The sequence below is a fragment of the Trichosurus vulpecula genome, chromosome 7, assembly GCF_011100635.1.
Source record: "Trichosurus vulpecula isolate mTriVul1 chromosome 7, mTriVul1.pri, whole genome shotgun sequence".
NCBI classification, from domain to species: domain Eukaryota; kingdom Metazoa; phylum Chordata; class Mammalia; order Diprotodontia; family Phalangeridae; genus Trichosurus; species Trichosurus vulpecula.
In genome coordinates this window covers 236,888,792-236,907,203 of record NC_050579.1, presented here as the reverse complement: position 1 = coordinate 236,907,203, position 18,412 = coordinate 236,888,792, and the positions used below count along the sequence as shown (strand labels likewise).

Below are 18,412 nucleotides of genomic sequence, written 5' to 3'. Positions count from 1 at the left end.
CCAACACATCCTAATGTGTATTTATTTATCTGTGTACATATTTTTTATATCTCCACAAAAGCATGCAAAAACCTTGAGTGCAGGGACTTTGTCCTTTTTCCTCTTTGCATTATTAGTATCTAGCAAAGTGTTTTGCACATAGTAGGCACCTAATAAGTGTTCTCTGAATGAATGAACACTACACTGCATTTTTTGAAAATCAAGATAGTGTGCGCTAAATGTGAAATGAGGGGTAGAGACAATAAATGATGAAATTTAGAAAGGGAGAGATTACTGAAGTCAGTCAGATAAGGTTTCACCTGGGACACTGGCTGTCCCTTGAAGAAAAAGGAGCACTGACATAACTAGCAAGCATTTATTAAGCCTGTATATTCCATCCATTGCACTGAGCATTAAAGATACAAATATAAAAATGAAATCGTTCCCTCCCTCAAAGAGCTTACGTTAAAAATTAAATATGCCCCCACATGAATGAAAAATGGATACGTTTTTGTCCAGACTTGTCACTTCATAGGTGTAAGGAAACTTCTTTCAGAAAATCCTCTCTAACAAATGAAGATCAGCAACTAGTCTGAACACAGGATATATACAAAATAAAAATACAGCATTTAGGAGACTCTAACAACTGGGCTTCTTGAAAGAGGTGGTACTTGAGCTGATCCTGGGAACAGCTAGAGCTTGCAAGAGGGGGAGGTAATGAAGGAGAGCATCCTGGTTATGGGGCTGGTTTAAAGAAAGAGATCATGACTACTATTTTTAATCCACTGAGTTTTAGATGTCTATATAATGTCAAGGTGGAGATATCCAGCTGTCAGTTGGATATGTGGAACTTGAACTTAGGAGAGGGATGAAGGGTGAATATGTAGATTTGAGAGTCATCTATAGAGATGTAGCTAGGTAGCATGGTAAATAGAGAACCAGATCTAGGGTCAGGAAGATTCATCTTCCAGAGTTCAAATATGGTCTCAGGCACTTAATAGCTATGTGACCCTGGGCAAGTCACTTAACTCTGTTTGCCTCAGTTTCCTCATCTGTAAAATGAGCTGGAGAAGGAAATGGCAAACCACTCTAATATCTCTGCTAAGAAAACCCCAAATGGTGTTATGAAGAGGTGAAGACAACTGAAAATGACTGAACACACACACACACTATAGAGAGATGATGGCTGAAGTAGGAGGTAAGGAAGAAGCTAGAAGTTTGACTGTGCAAGCAAGGAGTCATACAGGGCAACTGGCTGAGGGAATGTGTCGAGTGAAGGTTTTTTTGTGATTTTTAAGGATAGAGAGATGTAGGCATGTTTGAAAACAGCACAAAAGGTGCCAGCGGAAAAGGAAAGGTAGAAAATTAGACAGAAAAAGGGGGATGATCAAAATGGAAAGCTCCCTGATGGGAGGGATAGGATCAAAGCCACAGTAGGGCCACTGGTATTGGAAAGGAGGAGGACTACCTCATCATCTGGGTCTGGAACAAAGGAGGAAAGTCTAAGGGATAAAGCTGAGATGACCTGAAGTATGGAGCTGGAGAGGAGAGGGAACTCACAGTGGATGGCTTTGATTTTTTCATGTGCAAAGGAAGAGGATATTAATTTGGATAGTATGGCTTAAGGATGTTCACATGGGATAGGAGTGGAACGTAAGCCTAGAAAGGTCATTCTAGTTTCTGATAAGTTTAATTTGAGATTGAATCCCAACTCTCCCTTTTGAAAAGCAAACAAAGAAAAAATGTTTCTCTCGAATACTTCCCCCACCGTCATCCACCTCTTACCCCTGTGTGATCCCATGATCCCTTTTTTTCCACTTTGAAACTACTGCTGGCAAACATGACATCCTTTGGAAAGCTTCCAGAGCTGCCAAGAGCAGAGGCCCTGAGGCAAATTCCTAGTTGCCAACAGCTGCAGCTTATGAAAATAGAATCATCTCTTCCTGGAGTTCAGGGGAGGCAGCGTACATGCATATTTATCACAAACATTATATATTGGGACATAACTATTATAGTTAAAGGGGAAATGACACCTTCCCTCCTTCCACAAATCATTTAAGAAAATAAATCTGTTTCATGGCTGTAAGCAGAGTGGGCTAGGTAGTAAGAGTATTTGACTGGAAGAAAGGAAGAAGAATTACAGCTCACATTTACATTGTGTGACATTTTTCACAACAACCTAGTGAAGTAGGCAATATATTATTTAACCCCACTGCACTGATGAGAGACTCAGAGAGTGGCTTGCACAAGGTCAAATAGCTATTAAATGTCAGAGCCAGGACTCAGCTCTGGTCTCAGAGTGTTTTCGTTTATCCCGTGCTGCCCATCCACAAGTGTGTTGAAAGACTGACTTTTTCCAATCCTTTCGATTCTGACATACTTCCGGATTGTCTCCATTTTCCCTAAAACACCATGGGCTACTTAAAAGTTGTCACCTAGAGAAAAAATACTATTTTGGGAAGTGGGAGTTCATATTCTGGTCAAAGGAAGGGATGGGCCATTAAAAGTTATATGTCTACAATGTAAGGTAGGATTTTGACAGTCATATGCTCAACTATGATCATGGAGAGGGGGAAGGGAATAGAAATAAAAGAAGAATTAAATAGGTTGCCTTATTAGGTTTTATATCATGCTATTCAAGCATTCAAATAATGAGTGGAAAACAATCTGATAGGAATGCTATAAAATTGATATCTGCACTTCAGTGGGGAGCTGGACTAAAATTCAGTAATGAATAATCTAATATCTAATAATAAAAATTATTCATTTAACTGGATTATGTAATCAACTTTGTCACTGACTACTATATAATAGAACACTGGAGTGGTAGTGATGATGGTGGTGACTGTGGTGGGGAATCTAATAAGATAAAATTTGACAAGGATAAGCTGGATTCAAGAAGTTAACTTTAGAAAAAATAGGATGGAGATTGCAATTTATGTGAAAAAAGATGTGGCAATTTAATTATTTTCATTTTTAACATTCACTTTTATAAGATTTTGAGTTCTAAATTTTTTTCTCTCTCCCTCCCTCCCTGCTCCACTGCCTCTCCTTCCCCCTCCCTAAGGCAGCAAGCAATCTGATAGAGGCTATGCATATTTCCAATGTGGCACCTTTAATTAATTCTAAGTTCAATATAAGTCAGCAACGTGATATAGCAGGCAAAAATCAAAATTGTTCTTAGGAGGTATTAAGAGATGGGCAAGTAGGGTGCAGTGGACAGAGTGCAAGGCCTGGAATCAGGAAGACTCATCTTCCTGACTTCAAATCTGGCCTCAGACACTTACTACCTGCGTGTTTTTGGGCAAGTCACTTAACCCTGTTTGCCTCAGTTTCCTCATATGTAAAATGAGCTGGAAAAAGAAATCTATCTTTGCCAAGAAAAATCCAAATGAGGTCACACAAAGTCAGACATAGCTAAAATTACTTACCAGCAACAGTGTTAAAAGAACTATGTTGTCCAGAAAAAGGGAAATGATGCACTCTACTCTGGCCAGACAATATCTATGTTTCAAATATGGGCCCCACATTTTAGAAAGGACACTGACAAGCAAGAATGCATCCAGAAGTGGGTGACCAAGATGATGAGGGAATGTCCCATATGAGGACTGGCTAAAGGAAACAGATGTTTAATCTATGGGACAGAAGTTGTAGGTAGGGTATGATAGCTTTCTTCAAGTATGTGAAAGGCTGACAGTGAAGAAGGAATAGATTTGTTTTGACTGGGTCCACAGAGCAATGGGCTCTTGTTAAAGAGAAGCCAATTCAGGCAGATGTAAAGAAACATTTCCAACTAACTGAGATATCCTAAAGCAGAACGGTCTAACTCTCAAGATAGTAGGTTTCCCCTTACTAGAAGTCCACGAGCAGGGGCTGCAGGATGATTTTTCTGGGATAATTTGAAGGAGATACCTGTTCAGGTATAAGATGGATTACAGGGTCCTTGGCCTCCTGCATGATTCTTTTTATGGGTTTGACTGAAGCATTGATATTTTGTGAATTCAATTCAACACATACTCGCTGCATCCCTACTATGTACAAGGCACCATGCTAGATGTTGTAATGGATATAAAGACTAGTAAAGGAAGTTCCCATCTTTGAAGAGCTTTTACTTTAATATAAGATATATAACATGTACACACAAATGGTTATAATTGAAATGCTACTCATCTTTTTTTTTTGCATATGCAAGGCTACCTGGATTCTAGTCCTGACTGTCACTAACTAGCTATGCCATCTAAGAATGTGACTTAATCTCTTTTGGTGTTGTTTTGTTTGTCCATAAAGTAAAGAAGCTGGAATAGACTATTTCCAAAACCTCTAAGATTCTAGAGAAAGCACAAAGTAGCATATGGTAGCATAAAGGTAGAGAACTAATTTCCAGATTTTTTGATGGGGAAGGGGGATGGTTCATAGCTTCATGGAGTGACATTTAAGCTAGAAACTGAATGATGAGTGGGATTCCAACAGGTAGAGAGGGGAGGCAGGACATTTGGGTCATAAGGAAAAGTATGAGTAAAAGTCTGAAGAAAGAAATGCTCAGGATATGTTGAGACAGCATGGGGTGGTGGAGAGAACACCAGATTAGAAGTCAAGATCCTTGGATTCTAATGCTGGCACTGCTGCTAATTATCTAGGTGGCCTTAGACAAGCCAATTAAACTCCAGGGGTCTCAATTTGCTCATCTATAAGTGAAAATGGCGGCAATCTTGACAGCATGAAACAATTTCAGAATGGATTTCAATACAGAAAAGTGGAAAGCTTGACATGAACCCTAGGTTTGGAAAAAGTAGATTCCAAAGAGTTCAGAGAAAGCATGGATAAGATCTAACAGTTTAACCTTTTAAAAGATATGAATAGCTCTCAAGAATGAAAGTGTGAAGACACAAGCATACATTGTTTTGATAAAAAGATAAAGGTAGAACTATAGAGAGAGACTGACGTAGCTTGTCGGGGATCGCAATGACCCATATTATATTTTAAAAAATAAGACTATGGAAATAAGACCAAGTAACAATGATCACAAAACAGTAGAATAGCAGCTAGGTGGTTCAGCGGATAAAGTGCTGGGTCTGGACTAAGGAAGATCTGAGTTCAAATCTGTCCCAAGATTTGACTCTGGACAAGTCACTTAACTTCATTCTGTCTCAATTTCCTCAACTGTGAAAATAAGAATCATAACAGCACCTACTACACAGGTTGTTATGAAGATCAAATGAGATAACATTTGGACAGTGCTTAGCACAGTACCTAAAATGCTTATTCCCTTCCCCCCCTTAATTCTGTGGCACAGAATATGTATTAATTGAGTATAAAAGGAAAAATAAACGTTATACGAGATAGCTGTGAGGAGTGCAAAGTTTGTACAAATGGGTCATAATGTGAATGCCTTATTTCCATGATATGCAAAAAGACTGAAATTTATTAAGAATAAGAACCATTCCCCAGTTGATCAATGAACAGAGGTAGTTCTCAAAGGAGGACACTTAAACCATCAGCAGCCATATGAAAAAAAAATGCTCAAAATAAATAATAATTAGCAAAAGGCAAAATTAAAGTAACTCTGAAGATCTACTTCAAACCCACCAAATTAAATGACCAAAGATGACAAAAACCAGAAAATGATAAATGTTGGAAGAGTAGCAGGAAAAGTATCCCATCAATACACTGTTGATGAAGCCATTCTGGAGAGCCACTTGGAACTACCCCCAAGAAGCTTTTAAACAGTGCATACTCTTTGACCCAGCAGTATTGTTACCAGGTTTAAACCTCAAAGAGATGAAATAAGAGGAAAAGGAGCACACAGTTACAAAGATACTGATAGCAGTTCTTTTATGGTAGCAAAGAACTAGAAATTAAGGTAGTATCCATCCATTGGGTGAATAGATTATGGTACATGAATGTAATTGAATATTATTACACTATAAGAAATGGTTAAAGGAACAGGTTTGGAGAAACCTGGGAAAACTTACATGAACTGATGCAGGATGAACTGAGCAGAACCAAAAGAACAACTTGTAGAATAATGGCACAGTAAAGACAAACAACATTGAAAGACTCCAGAATTCTGACCAATACAACAACTAACCATGATTCCAGGGTAATGATGATGATTCATGCCACTACTCTCTCTGTCTCTCTCTCTCCTTTGTCTCTGTGTGTGTATATGTACGTATGTATGTATGTATGTATGTGTGTGTGTATGTATGCGTGTTTTAATTAATGGACTACTCATGCCCTAACAGAGAGGATGGACTCAGAGTGGCAGAATAAGACATAATTTTGGACATGACCAATATGGGTATTTGTTTTGTTTCTCTCTGTCTCTGTCTCTGTCTCTCTCTACTTGTTTTTCTTTTAAATTAGGAAGGGTGGGTGGGAGAGAAAATAAATGCTTGTTAACTGAAAAAATGGTTCACAGAATTTTCTTTTTTTTTCCTTTTTAATGTTCAAGCAATACTGTAGAAGCACTAGGTCTCCCTCTTTCTACATGTCCATGGAAGACATCAACAAAACCTTGCCATTATTTTACATTCTCATTCCCAGAAGTACCCTGTAAGTTCTGCTCTTTCCTTCTTGCAAAGGGAGAAACTCACATCATTCTCTTTTTGGGAGGGGTCACTTCCAAGGGGTGCCTGGGTACTCTTCTTTGAAGAGAATGAAGGAAGAGAGATGTCTCTCTCCTCACCAAAACCTGTCTTCAAAGGTCCATTAGCACTTAAATTCAAGTCCTAGGCTCCCAGCACACTGGAAAAAAAAAGCCAAGGTTTTTATCTAACAAGCACATTTCTAAGCAAGCTTATGAAAGTCACTTCTATTCCCATTGTGCTCTGGTGCCCAGACTGCGACAGCTGCAAGTCCGTAACAGCACTTTTTAGAACAAAATGTGCTTGCTGGATATACCATAGGCAATATCTTCTGACTCACTAAGTATTTTGTGCATGAGATAATCAATCGGCTTTTAGTGGACAGAAGATAAACGCGTACAATTTTCTGAGGATTATAACAAGGGGCAGTCGGTTTTGCATGTTTAGTGGAAAGATTTGTCTTCCCATACTTAGTCCATGTGAGGTCATTTTCTTTCCTAAACAATTTTCATTTTCTCTGACTGACTCCAAGAATGAAAGGTCTCATGGGTTGGTTATTTAAAGTTCAAGTGGATGGCAGTATTAGAGAGCTCTTTCTTGTTCTGCAAAAATTCTCTTCGTGAAATTGTGAAGTTAAGAAATTCACGAATTGTCACCAATTTACTCAAAGGAACTTGCAGAATTTAGGGTTTCTTTGCCACTACCTTGTCCCTACTGTTATTGACTCGTGTCTCAGCTCCTTCTACATTGATATATTGACAAATTCAGGCAATCTAAAAATAAGTAACACTTTGTCAGTCTCCAAAAATATTATTTTGATGTGCTAACAATAAATAAATAGGAAGAGTCTACTAATTTATTGATAGCTATTGGACAGTAGACAATTTCATGTGTGATTTACAAGTGAGGATTGGGCATTTCGATCTTCAGTCTAATGTGCTATTTCCCAACCAAAAATATTGTCAGAGAGTTTTCAGTTGTTATTAATTAAAAAAAAATCTTAAAAGATGAGAATGAGTTATGCAATGAGAAAAGAAAAAAAGTAATACATGGTAAGCCACTTTGAGGTTTATAGGAAACCTTAATCAAATTTAAAGAATGCTATGGCCACAGTGGAACTAACATGAGGTACCCAATGAAGCAGGTACCACATGACTGGGGTTTCTGTTTTGTACTCTATTTTCACATTCAATATTGGGTGTTGAGAGTGAGTAAAGGAGGGGGAAACCAAGAGGCTACTTAATTTGAGCACAACCTAGTATTACTGTCAATTCTTTGCATAATATTGTTCCTTTAAAAAAATTTTGAACATTTTGATTTAGACATGTGATTTGAAAATATTTACTAAATTCTTTGGTAATTTTGGTGCACTATTTTGAGGTCATTAAGTGAGGTCTTAGGACATCAATAATGTACTTTGATGAAAAGAAGTCCAGAAAATGGACTAATTTAGTTATAAAAAAAGGAGTCAAAGGAGATTCACCAAGCTGAAGATGTTTAGTGAGCTTGGAAAACTCTAAGATAACCTCATCTTTAAGGAAATATTATTCTTTCTTTTTAAGAAAAGTGCACCTTCCAGTGCCAAGATGGCAGAGGAAGGAACCTTCTGAAGCCCTGCCCCCATGCCCCTCCTCCAAAAAACTAGAAAACTACCTCAGTATTGCTCTAAGAGCAGAGAAGCAGCTTTATAAGCCCAGCAGGAGAGGTTTATCTCAATGGAGTGGGGGGGGGGGGGGGCAGGGGAGTGAGGTCCAAGAACAGCAGTAGCAAATGGCCTCAAAGCAGGGGGCCTGCATGGGGCTCCAGGCAGGAGCAGTCCACCTTGGGGGTCTTGCCCTCCTGTAAACCAGCAGCACCCTAGACGAGTAGTACATGTAACTCAGCAAGGCTTCACTAAGTGACCGTACCCACTTGACCTCATTGCTAACCAGTGCCGGGGCCCTGCCCTGGAGCTGGCCAGCTGCAGACCCTGTTCCTGTGGTGACACAGAAGCAGGGGCCCACCCCTTGGGCAGATCAGCAAGACGACCCCTCTTTCAGGGCCACCGCAACCCAGCACCAAGGCCCCACCCCTGGAGAAGGCTGACAGCTAAACCTCACAGCTGGGGAGGCCAACAGGGAGCCCCCCCCTTTCCCAGCCCCCGTATACGCCAGAAGGGAAGCCTAACCTCCAGTTAAAGCAAGTACCTAAGCTCTGAAGCCCAGTGAAAACCAGCAGTAAGACCCTGAGCCCCAGCACAAAAAAACTTGGGTCTGTGTAGGACCAGAGGCCCAACTCTCACATAAAAATACCAAATCACAAAAGGAAGGCAGAAAAATGAGCAAACAAACAAAAAAAGGGCTTGTCTATAGAAAGTTACTATGGTGACAAGGAGGATCAAGGCATAAATTACTTAGAAGAGGACAAAAGTGTCAAAATGGCATGTGTGAAGCCTCAAAGAAAAATATAATTTGGTTTCAGGCCCAAAAACAATTCCTGAAAGAGCTTGAAAAGGATTTTAAAAAGCAAATTAGAGAAGTAAAAGATAAATTGGGAAAAGAAGTGAGAATAATGCAAGAGAATCATAAAAAAGGGTCAATAGCATGGGAAAAGATAAACAAAAATTTGTCAAGGAAAATGACTTAAAAATAGAATTGGTAAATGGAAAAGAAAGTACAAAAGCTCACTGAAGAAAATAACGATCTAAAAATTAGAATTGAACAAGTAGAAAATAATGACTCTTTTAAGAGACACATCAAAATATGATAAAACAAAATAAAAAAGTTTAAAAAAGGGAAAATGTGAAATTTCTCATCATAAACACAAATGACTTAGAAAATAGATCCAAGAGAGATAATATAAGAATTATTGGAATACCTGAAAGCCATGATAAAAAACAAAACCAAACCCTGGACAACATCTTTCAAGAAATTATCAAAGAAACCTGCCTAGATAAATTAGAACCAGAGGGCAAAATAGAAATTGAAAGAATCCACCTATCATCGCCTGAAAGAGATGCCCAAATGAAAACTCCCAGGAACATCAGAGCCAAATTCCAGAGCTCACAGATCAAGGAAAAAGTATTGCAAGCAGCCAAAAAGAAACAATTCAAAGATTGTGGAGCTACAGTTAGGATTACACAGGATTTGGCAGCATTCACACTGAAGAACTGGAGGGTTTGAAATATGATATACCGGAAGGCAAAGGAGTTAGGATTACAACCAAGAATCACCTACCTAGCAAAATGGAATATAATCTTTTGGGGGGGAAAATGGACATTTAAAGAAATAGAGAACTTCAAGCATTTCTAATTAAAAGACCAGAGCTGAATAAAAAAATTCACCTCTAAAAATAAGACTCAAGGAGGAAACATACAAAGGTAAAAAAGAAACAAGAAAGAGAAAACATAAGAAATTCAATATATTCAAACTGTTTATATTTCTATATGGCAAGATAATATTTGTAACTCTTAACTTTATTACTATAAGGGCAATTCAGAGTATACATAGACAGTGGATATATGGTGACTTTGATAGGATGATATCCCCAAAAACAAAATAAAGGGGTGAGAAAGAAAAGTGCACTGGAAGAAGGAAGGGGGATTGAATAGGGTAAATTAGTTCACATGAAAGAGCTATTATAATGGAGGGGAAGAAGGAATGGGGAGTGGTGGCCAGCAAAACTTATTCTTATTCTCATCAAAATTGGATCAAAGAGAAAATAACATAGACACTCAATTGGATACAGAAAGTAAAAAGGGACAGAGATAACAGAAAGAGAAGGGGGACTGATAAAAGGAAGGACATACTGGGGAAAGTGGTGATCAGAAATAAAACATTTGTGAGGAGTGAAAGGGTAGAGAGTAAGGGGAGGATAAACAAGCAAAAACTAGCATGGAGGGAAATATATAGTTAGTTATCATAACTATAAATCTGAATGGAATGAATTCACCCATAAAAAAGAAGTGGATAGCAGAATGGATTAAAAACCAGAATCCTACAATATACTGTTTACAAGAAATACATTTGAAGCAGAGAAGATAAAGATAAGGAGCTGGAACAGAATCTATTACGCTTTAGTTGAAGCAAAGAAAGTAGGGGTAGCAATCACGATCTTGAAAACAGCAAAAGGAAACATAGGTAAGAAAAATATATTTTGCTGAAAAGTACCACAGACAATGAAGTAATATCAATACTAAAAATATATGCACCAAATGGCATAGCATCTAAATTTTTGAAGGAGAAATTAAATGAGTTACAGGAAGCAATAGGTAATAAAATTATACTAGTGGGGGACCTGAACTTTCCCCTCTCAGAACTAAATAAACCTAACAAAAAATATACAAGGAAAAAGATAAGGAGGCAAACAGAATTCTGGAAAAGTTAGATAAAATAGATCTCTGGAGAAAACTGAATGGGGATAGAAAGGGAATATACCTTTTCTCAACAGTACATGGCACCTACACAAAAACTGACTATATATTAAGACATAAAAATCTCACAACTGTATGCAGAAAAGCAGAAATGGTAAATACATCCTTTTAGAACATAATGCAATAAAAATTACATTCAATAATGGACAATGGAAAGACATATGAAAAATCAATTGGAAACTAAATAATCTAATCCTAAAAAACAAGAGGGCCAAAGAACCAATCACAGAAACAATTGATAATTTCATTAAAGAAAATGACAACAATGAGACAACATACTAAAATTTATGAAGAGAAAATTAAGACAATTATTAGGAACTATTTTGCCCAACTATATGCCAACAAGTTTGACAATCTAAATGAAATGGATGAACATCTACAAAAATATAAACTACCCAGATTAAAAGAAAAAGAAATAGAATACTTAAATAACCCAATCTTAGACAAAGAAATTGAACAAGCCATCAATGAACTCCCTAAGAAAAAATCCCCGGGACTTTATGGATTCACAAGTGAATTCTACCCAACATTTAAAGAATAATTAATCCCAACACTACATAAACTATGTGTAAAAACTGGCGAAGAAGGAGTCCTACCAAATTCCTTTTAGGATGCAAATATGGTGCTGATACCTAAACCAGGAAGAGCCAAAACTGAGAAATAAAATTACAGACCAATTTTTCCCAAATACTAGCAAAGATATTATAGCAATATATCATAAGGATAACACACTATGACCACATGAGATTTATACCAGGAATACAAGACTGGTTCAGTATTAGGAAAACTATCAGCATAATTGACCATATCAATAAAAAACCCAACAGAAATCACCTGATTATCTCAACAGATACAGAAAAAGCTGTTGACATAATATAGCACTCATTCCTATTAAAAACACTAGTAAGCATAGGAATAAATGGAGCTTACCTTAAAATTGTAAGTAATATTTATCTAAAACCATCAACAAGAGTTATTTGTAATGGGGATAAGCTAGAAGCCTTCACAGTACAATGACGGGTAAAGCAAGGATGCACATTATCACCTTTATCATTTAATATTGTACTATAATATAATAGCTATAGCGATAATAGAAGAAAAAGAAATTGAAGGAACTAAAATAGGCAATGAGGAAATAAAACTATCACTATTTGCCGAAGATATGATGTTATATTTAGAAAATCCTAGAGAATCAACTAAAAAACTACTTGAAATTATTAACAACTTTAACAAAGTTACAGGATACAAAATAAACTCACATAAATCATCAGTATTTCTATACAGTACCAGCAAAGTCCAGTAGCAAGAGAAAGGAAGGGAATTGCATTTAAAATAACTGCAGATAATATAAACTACTTTGGAGTCTATCTGCAACAGGAACTATATGAACACAACTAAAAACACTTTTCACATACAATGCCAGATCTAAACAACTGGAAAAATATTAATCAGTCATGGGTAGGCCACGCCAATATGACAAAAATGATAATTCTACCTAACAATCTACTTATTTGGTGCCATACCCAAAACTATCAAAAACCTACTTTATAGAGCTAGAAAAAATAATAAAATTCATCTGGAAGAACAAAAGGTCAATAATATCAAGGGAATCAATGAAAAAAATGTTAAAGAAGATGGTCTGGACATAACAGATATCAAACTGTATTATAAAGTGTAAACTTATCAAAACAATCTAGTACTGGCTAAGAAACAGAGTGGTGGATCAGTGGACTAGATTAAGTACAAATTACATTATAGTAAACGACCACAGTAATGTAGCATATGATAAATCCAAAGATCCAAGCTTTTGGAACAAAAACTCATTATTTGACAAAAACTGCTAGGAAAATTGGAGAACAGTATGGCAGAAACTAGGTATAGACCACCATTTCACACCATATACCAGAATAAGGACAAAGTGATTTACACATAAAGAGTGGTATCATAAGTAAATTAAGAGAACATGGAATAGTTTATCTGTCAGATTTATGGATAAGGAAAGAATTTAGGACCAATGAAGATATAGAGGGCATTATAAAATGTAAAATAGATAATTTTGATTATATAAAATTTAAAAGTTTTTGTACAAACAAAACCAATGCAACCAAAATTATATGGAAAGCAGAAAACTGGGGGTGGGGATGGGAATTGCAACATATCTCTGATGAAGGCCTCATTTATCAAATATATAGAGAACTGAGTCAAATGTATAAAAATACAAGTCATTTCCTAACTGATAAATGGTTAAAGAATATGAAAAAGCAGTTTTCAGACAAAGAAATCAAAGCTATCTACAGTCATATGAAAAAATGCTCTAAATCAGTACTGATAAGAGAAATAAAAATTAAAACAACTCTGAGTTACCACCTCATACCTATCAGAATGGCTAATGTGACAAAAAAGGAAAATGTTGGATGTTGGAGGGGATGTGGGAAAACTGAGAAACTAATGCATTGTTGGTGGAGTTGTGAACTCATCCAACCTTTCTGGAGAGCAATTTGGAACTATGCCTAAAGGGCTATAAAACTCTGCATACCCTTTGATTTAGCAATATAACTGTTACAGCTATATCCCAAAGACACGGAAAAAAGGACCTATTTGAACAATATTTATAGCAGTTCTTTTTGTGGTGGCTAAGAACTGGAAAGCAAAGGGATGCTCATCAATCTGGGAATGGCTAAACAAGGTGTGGTATATGATTGTAATGGAATATTATTGTGCCATAAGAAATGACAAGTAGGACGATTTGAGAAAAACCTGGAAAGACTTACATGAACTGATGCATAGAGAAGTGAACAGAAGCAGGAGAATGTTGTACATAGTAATGGCAGTATTGTTTGATGAAGAACTATGAATGACTTATCTATTTCCAGCAATACAATGATCTAAGATAATACCAAAGGAAGAATGATGAAGCATACTATCTGCCTCCAGACAAAGAACTGATATTGATTGAATACAGACTGAACCATACTATTTTTACTTTCTTTTTATTCATTTTTCCCCTTTATTTGAGTCTTCTTGTACAAAATGACTAATATGGAAATATTTTACATAAAAATTTTTTAAAAGTGCAGCTAGACTTATTTATGAATTGTAAGGTCACTGAAGGGAGAGATCAAATCTAATTTATCTTTGTATTTCCCTCAACACCTAACACAGTGCACTATATTTAATAAGTGTTTGATGAATGAATGGATGGATGAATGAATGAATTCCTTTTGAATGAAAGTGTGGTATACAAATTTTGTACATCAATTCTGACTATAAGTTATGAGGTCTTTTTTATTAGAATAAACTTTGACCAGTGCCAGAAGACAGAAGTGTTATTATTAACCACTTTCATAAGAAATGAAGTAATCACAATCTATTTAGACTTAAGAGTAAAGGAAGATTAAGAAAATGCTCTCCTCAGTTGAGTTATTGTCAACATAATTTCTGAATAAATCCAACCCAGCTGTCTCACTGACCTTCCTGGACATGGGTACTTCCCTCCTCCAAATGCCACAAACCAGTCCAAGAAAGCATTCTTCTCTAAATCTGCCTTTTCCCAACGTTCCTGTGGGAAGAAAACATTTTTTTCCAAGTCAGCCTTGTATAAATAAGCTTAACTTTATTTCTCCAGGCTAAAAATGACCTTGTACAGCTAATCCTTGCATATAAAATTGCAGTGTTGCTAGTAATTTTTTCCAACCTGTTATTAATATCAGACATAATTATGTTTCTAAAGAATAAATTTATAAATAAAAAAGATTTTAAAAAAATCCTGTTAAGTGGTAAATGTAAATGATAATGTAAATCAACTAAAAAATTAACCTCATAAAAGCAGAAGTATTTATAGTAAAGTCTTGGGCCCCAACATAAAGTCTGCCTCCATTATAAGCTTGGAAATAAGACACTGGCGGTGGTCAAAGCAAAGGAATTTGAGTCAATACATCTGGATGCCATTTCTGACAGCTGTCTTGAAAGGCAGTGGATGGACTAAACAACACTTTGAGGTTCCTTTCTGGCCTAAAATTACACAATTCTGAGAGGGAGAGGGCAGAATTTTAAATACGACCACAATTTTCCCTAATAGAATTTGTGTGTGCGTGTGTGTGTGTGTGTGTGTGCATATGTAGGCTGACACACAACTGAAGCACAACGAAACAGACTGAAGAACATAGGCAGGAGAAAACAGAACCAGGTATGTCTGTTTTCACATCTGCTCCCAAACACAAGTAAATATTTTTTGTGTTAGGGAAAAGCTCGTCTCCAGTTTGCACACACGGCCCATTCTGAATTTTATGGCCCATCTCTATCACTTGACTGGCATGATACCATGGAATGAGCAGCCTTATTACCAGATCCTAGGCAGCTGAAATAAGAGGCCAACTCCATGACACAACTCCTGGATCAATCATACATACGAATAATGCAGAACAGAAACCATGACCAAAGCAACAAGACATAATGAAAAAGACTACTTACAGGTTTGAATGATTCAGGTTCTGGAAAATACTTTGGATTTCTATGGGTCCAAAAGGGGGACAACATCAATAAGTCACCAGAAGGAACAGTATAATTCTAAAATACAAAAACAGTTATAAATTATAAACTAATTGTGACGGAACTTTATAGAGATCTTAGTTAATTATAAAATAACAATTATATTATGGGGGATGAAAAGCTAATCGTTTTATTAGAACACCAACAAGATATCACTTTTTCTGGACATTGCATATATTTTTTTCACAATTATGTCATCACAATAACAGCAAACCATACAAACACACACAAATGTCTAGCACCTATGAAAAAATATTCATTATCTAAAAATTCCCTACCAATGTCTATTTAGAACAGTGTAGAAAAATCCAAAAGTCAAAGTTAAAGCCACTATAAATCGGTTTGAGGTCTGCTCTAGAAATGATACAGTCATCAGCAATAGATACAGAAAGTGTGAGATAGGGGTCACTCGCAGAGGTGAGTGCAATAGCTGTCCTGCCACGGGTGGGGTGGGAGGAGATATGCTGTCCCTTGGGGTGCTTGGTAATAGCACCAGGAAGCAGCAGCAAATTCTTTCTGTACTGAAACGGCAGTAGTCAGACAGGAAGAAAGGAGCCATGTCAAAAGGAGGACAAACAAGGGAATAAATGAGAGAGTGGAGGATTATTATTATTTTTTCACCACAGAGGTATGAAAGACAGGCAGCAGGAGTATCTCCTCCAGAAGTAGGAATGAGACCAAGCTTTCCTATAGAAAGCTTCCTAATTCAGGACGCCTGCCTAGATTGCGGGTGTTTATTCTTGAACCTCAACACTAACATTATAAAGGACATTTATTTTTCTTTTCTGAGACTAGATCTTCCTATCTCACCCAGACTGGAAGTGAAGTGTCTACTCACAGGCCTGATCCCACTCCTACCTGGCAGGGAAGCTTTCATCTGCTTCATATTTGACCCTGGGCACCTACGTGGCAGAGTGTAGAGAGAGCCAAGCCTGGAGGCAGGAAGACTCATCTTCCTGAGTTCAAATATAGTCTCAGATCCTTACTAGCTGCGTGACCCTGACAAAGCACTTAACCCTGTTTGCCTCAGTTTCCTCATCTGTAAAATGCGCTGGAAAAGGAAATGGCAAACCACTCCAGTGTCTTTGCCAAGAAAACCCCAAATGGGGCAACAAAGAGTTGGACAACACTGAAACAACTGAACAACAGTACTTGACCTGGACCAGTTCATTCCTCCTTAAGTATTGCACAGTCTGGCAGCCCCTCAATCCTGGGTGTTCACCGTACTGGTGTTGGACTTAGTGCAGACACCTGAATTGTTTAGCCCCACTGCAATTAAGAATTCCTGATTTCAAGAAATCCGCCTGCCTCAGCCTCCCCAACAGCAGATGGCATTAGAAAGGGCTTTTAACTAGATATGTTTCACAAAAGACTTTTCTAGTACCAAGGGCATTAGAGCCTTTAAGTTTTTATACCTTCTGTTTGACCCTAGTTAAATAAAAAAAAATCATTAGAAAATTACTAACCTCACTGTAGGGAAGATATTAATTACACAACTACCATGATTAGTCATCAAATGCCATATTCATTCGACCTTGTACAATCTATAAATGCCCTCCATGAAGGGGTTGACCTTAAGCATCCCTCATACACAAAAATTTACTTGTGTTGCATAATATTGATTGCAATTCATCAATGTACCAGCAGTACCAACAGCCTATGGCTGCAAATGTTCCTGTTTTTAAAGGGAAGGATCACCATTTCTAGCCCCTGGAAAGGTCCTGGGAACCCCAGCTGGAGGTTACTTCTCCTTCTATCCAATGAAACACTTGACACTTGTTCTATCATGTTTGGCATTTTCAGAAGTGGGATATACAAGGATGTTCCTGGGCAAAATTTTTAACAAGGATCAAGTTTGCACTAGTATCTTTTACTCACTAGTGTCTCAGGATCACAGGTCACAGACCTGGAAGGAACCTAAGTGATTATTCATTCCAAACCTATTTTTTAATAGATGAAGCCATGTCTGATTTGCCAAGGGCTATACAGCTGATAAGCGTCTGACTGAGGTGGTATCAAACACGGGTCTTCCTGGCTCCCAAGTTCAGCACTCTATGCACTCTATGGATATCCGAAGACTCTGGGGATAGATTTCAAAGGGTCTGTGAACTCAGATAAGAAAAAAATACATCTGCATTTAAATAAAGTCAGTTTCCTTTGTAATCCTATATACTCTGTTTTATTCATCTAAAGACATTACTTTGAGATGGGGTCCAAAGATGTCACCAGATGGCCAGAGGGGTCTATAACACAACAAAAGGCTGATAACTCCTGCATTACACCATGTCTCCCACAACGCAGTTTACTATTCCTGTGTGACTGCTCTTCCTTGCCCGGTCCTCTCTACATCATGTTCCCACAGTGTCATTTCAGAGAGTCTCCCTCCCCAACCCCAAATGGGGGCATGTTCTGTATCTCATTCTCTCAGGGCTAGGATGACAAGCTGATACCTAGCCAGTTCAACAAACTTCCATGCTAATGTATTTACGGGCAAGGGCTGCAGGACAGCACTATAACACAAGATTATCTGGGGTAGAGAAAGCCTTATTATGAAAGACCTGGAATTATACTGTGAAGGGGGCTGCCTACTTTCTCTTCACATAGAGTAGGTCATGAGGCTAGCAGGAGACTGGCCTGGGTGGGACCCGCAGCCATCAGTCCAGCTGCAAGCATCAGTCTCACTGCAATCCTTTTCTGTTGCTATGGGGAGTTGCTGGGTAAACCACAATATCAAATAATATTATCTCAGAGTTGGAAGGGAGGGGCCTTAGAAGTTCACAAGGAAGTCCATTACATTTTTTAGACAGTAATAATCATAAAATTATTTTTAAAGCCAAGATGCTTTTTATCAATGGGGGTGAATTCTTGCCATAGACTATGAGCTCCT

General features: G+C 37.5%; 1 protein-coding gene across 1 annotated transcript in view; it reads right to left on the bottom strand.

Moving 5' to 3' along the window:
* LOC118857149 (24-hydroxycholesterol 7-alpha-hydroxylase) overlaps positions 1–18,412 on the bottom strand; it is a 127,163-nt gene that overhangs the window by 10,307 nt on the left and 98,444 nt on the right. The window contains exons 9-10 of the mRNA XM_036767791.1: positions 15,448–15,543; positions 14,448–14,536 (exon numbers count right to left, since the gene is read on the bottom strand). Coding sequence (XP_036623686.1) covers positions 14,448–14,536; positions 15,448–15,543 — 185 coding nt within the window. The remainder of the gene's footprint in view (positions 1–14,447; positions 14,537–15,447; positions 15,544–18,412) is intronic.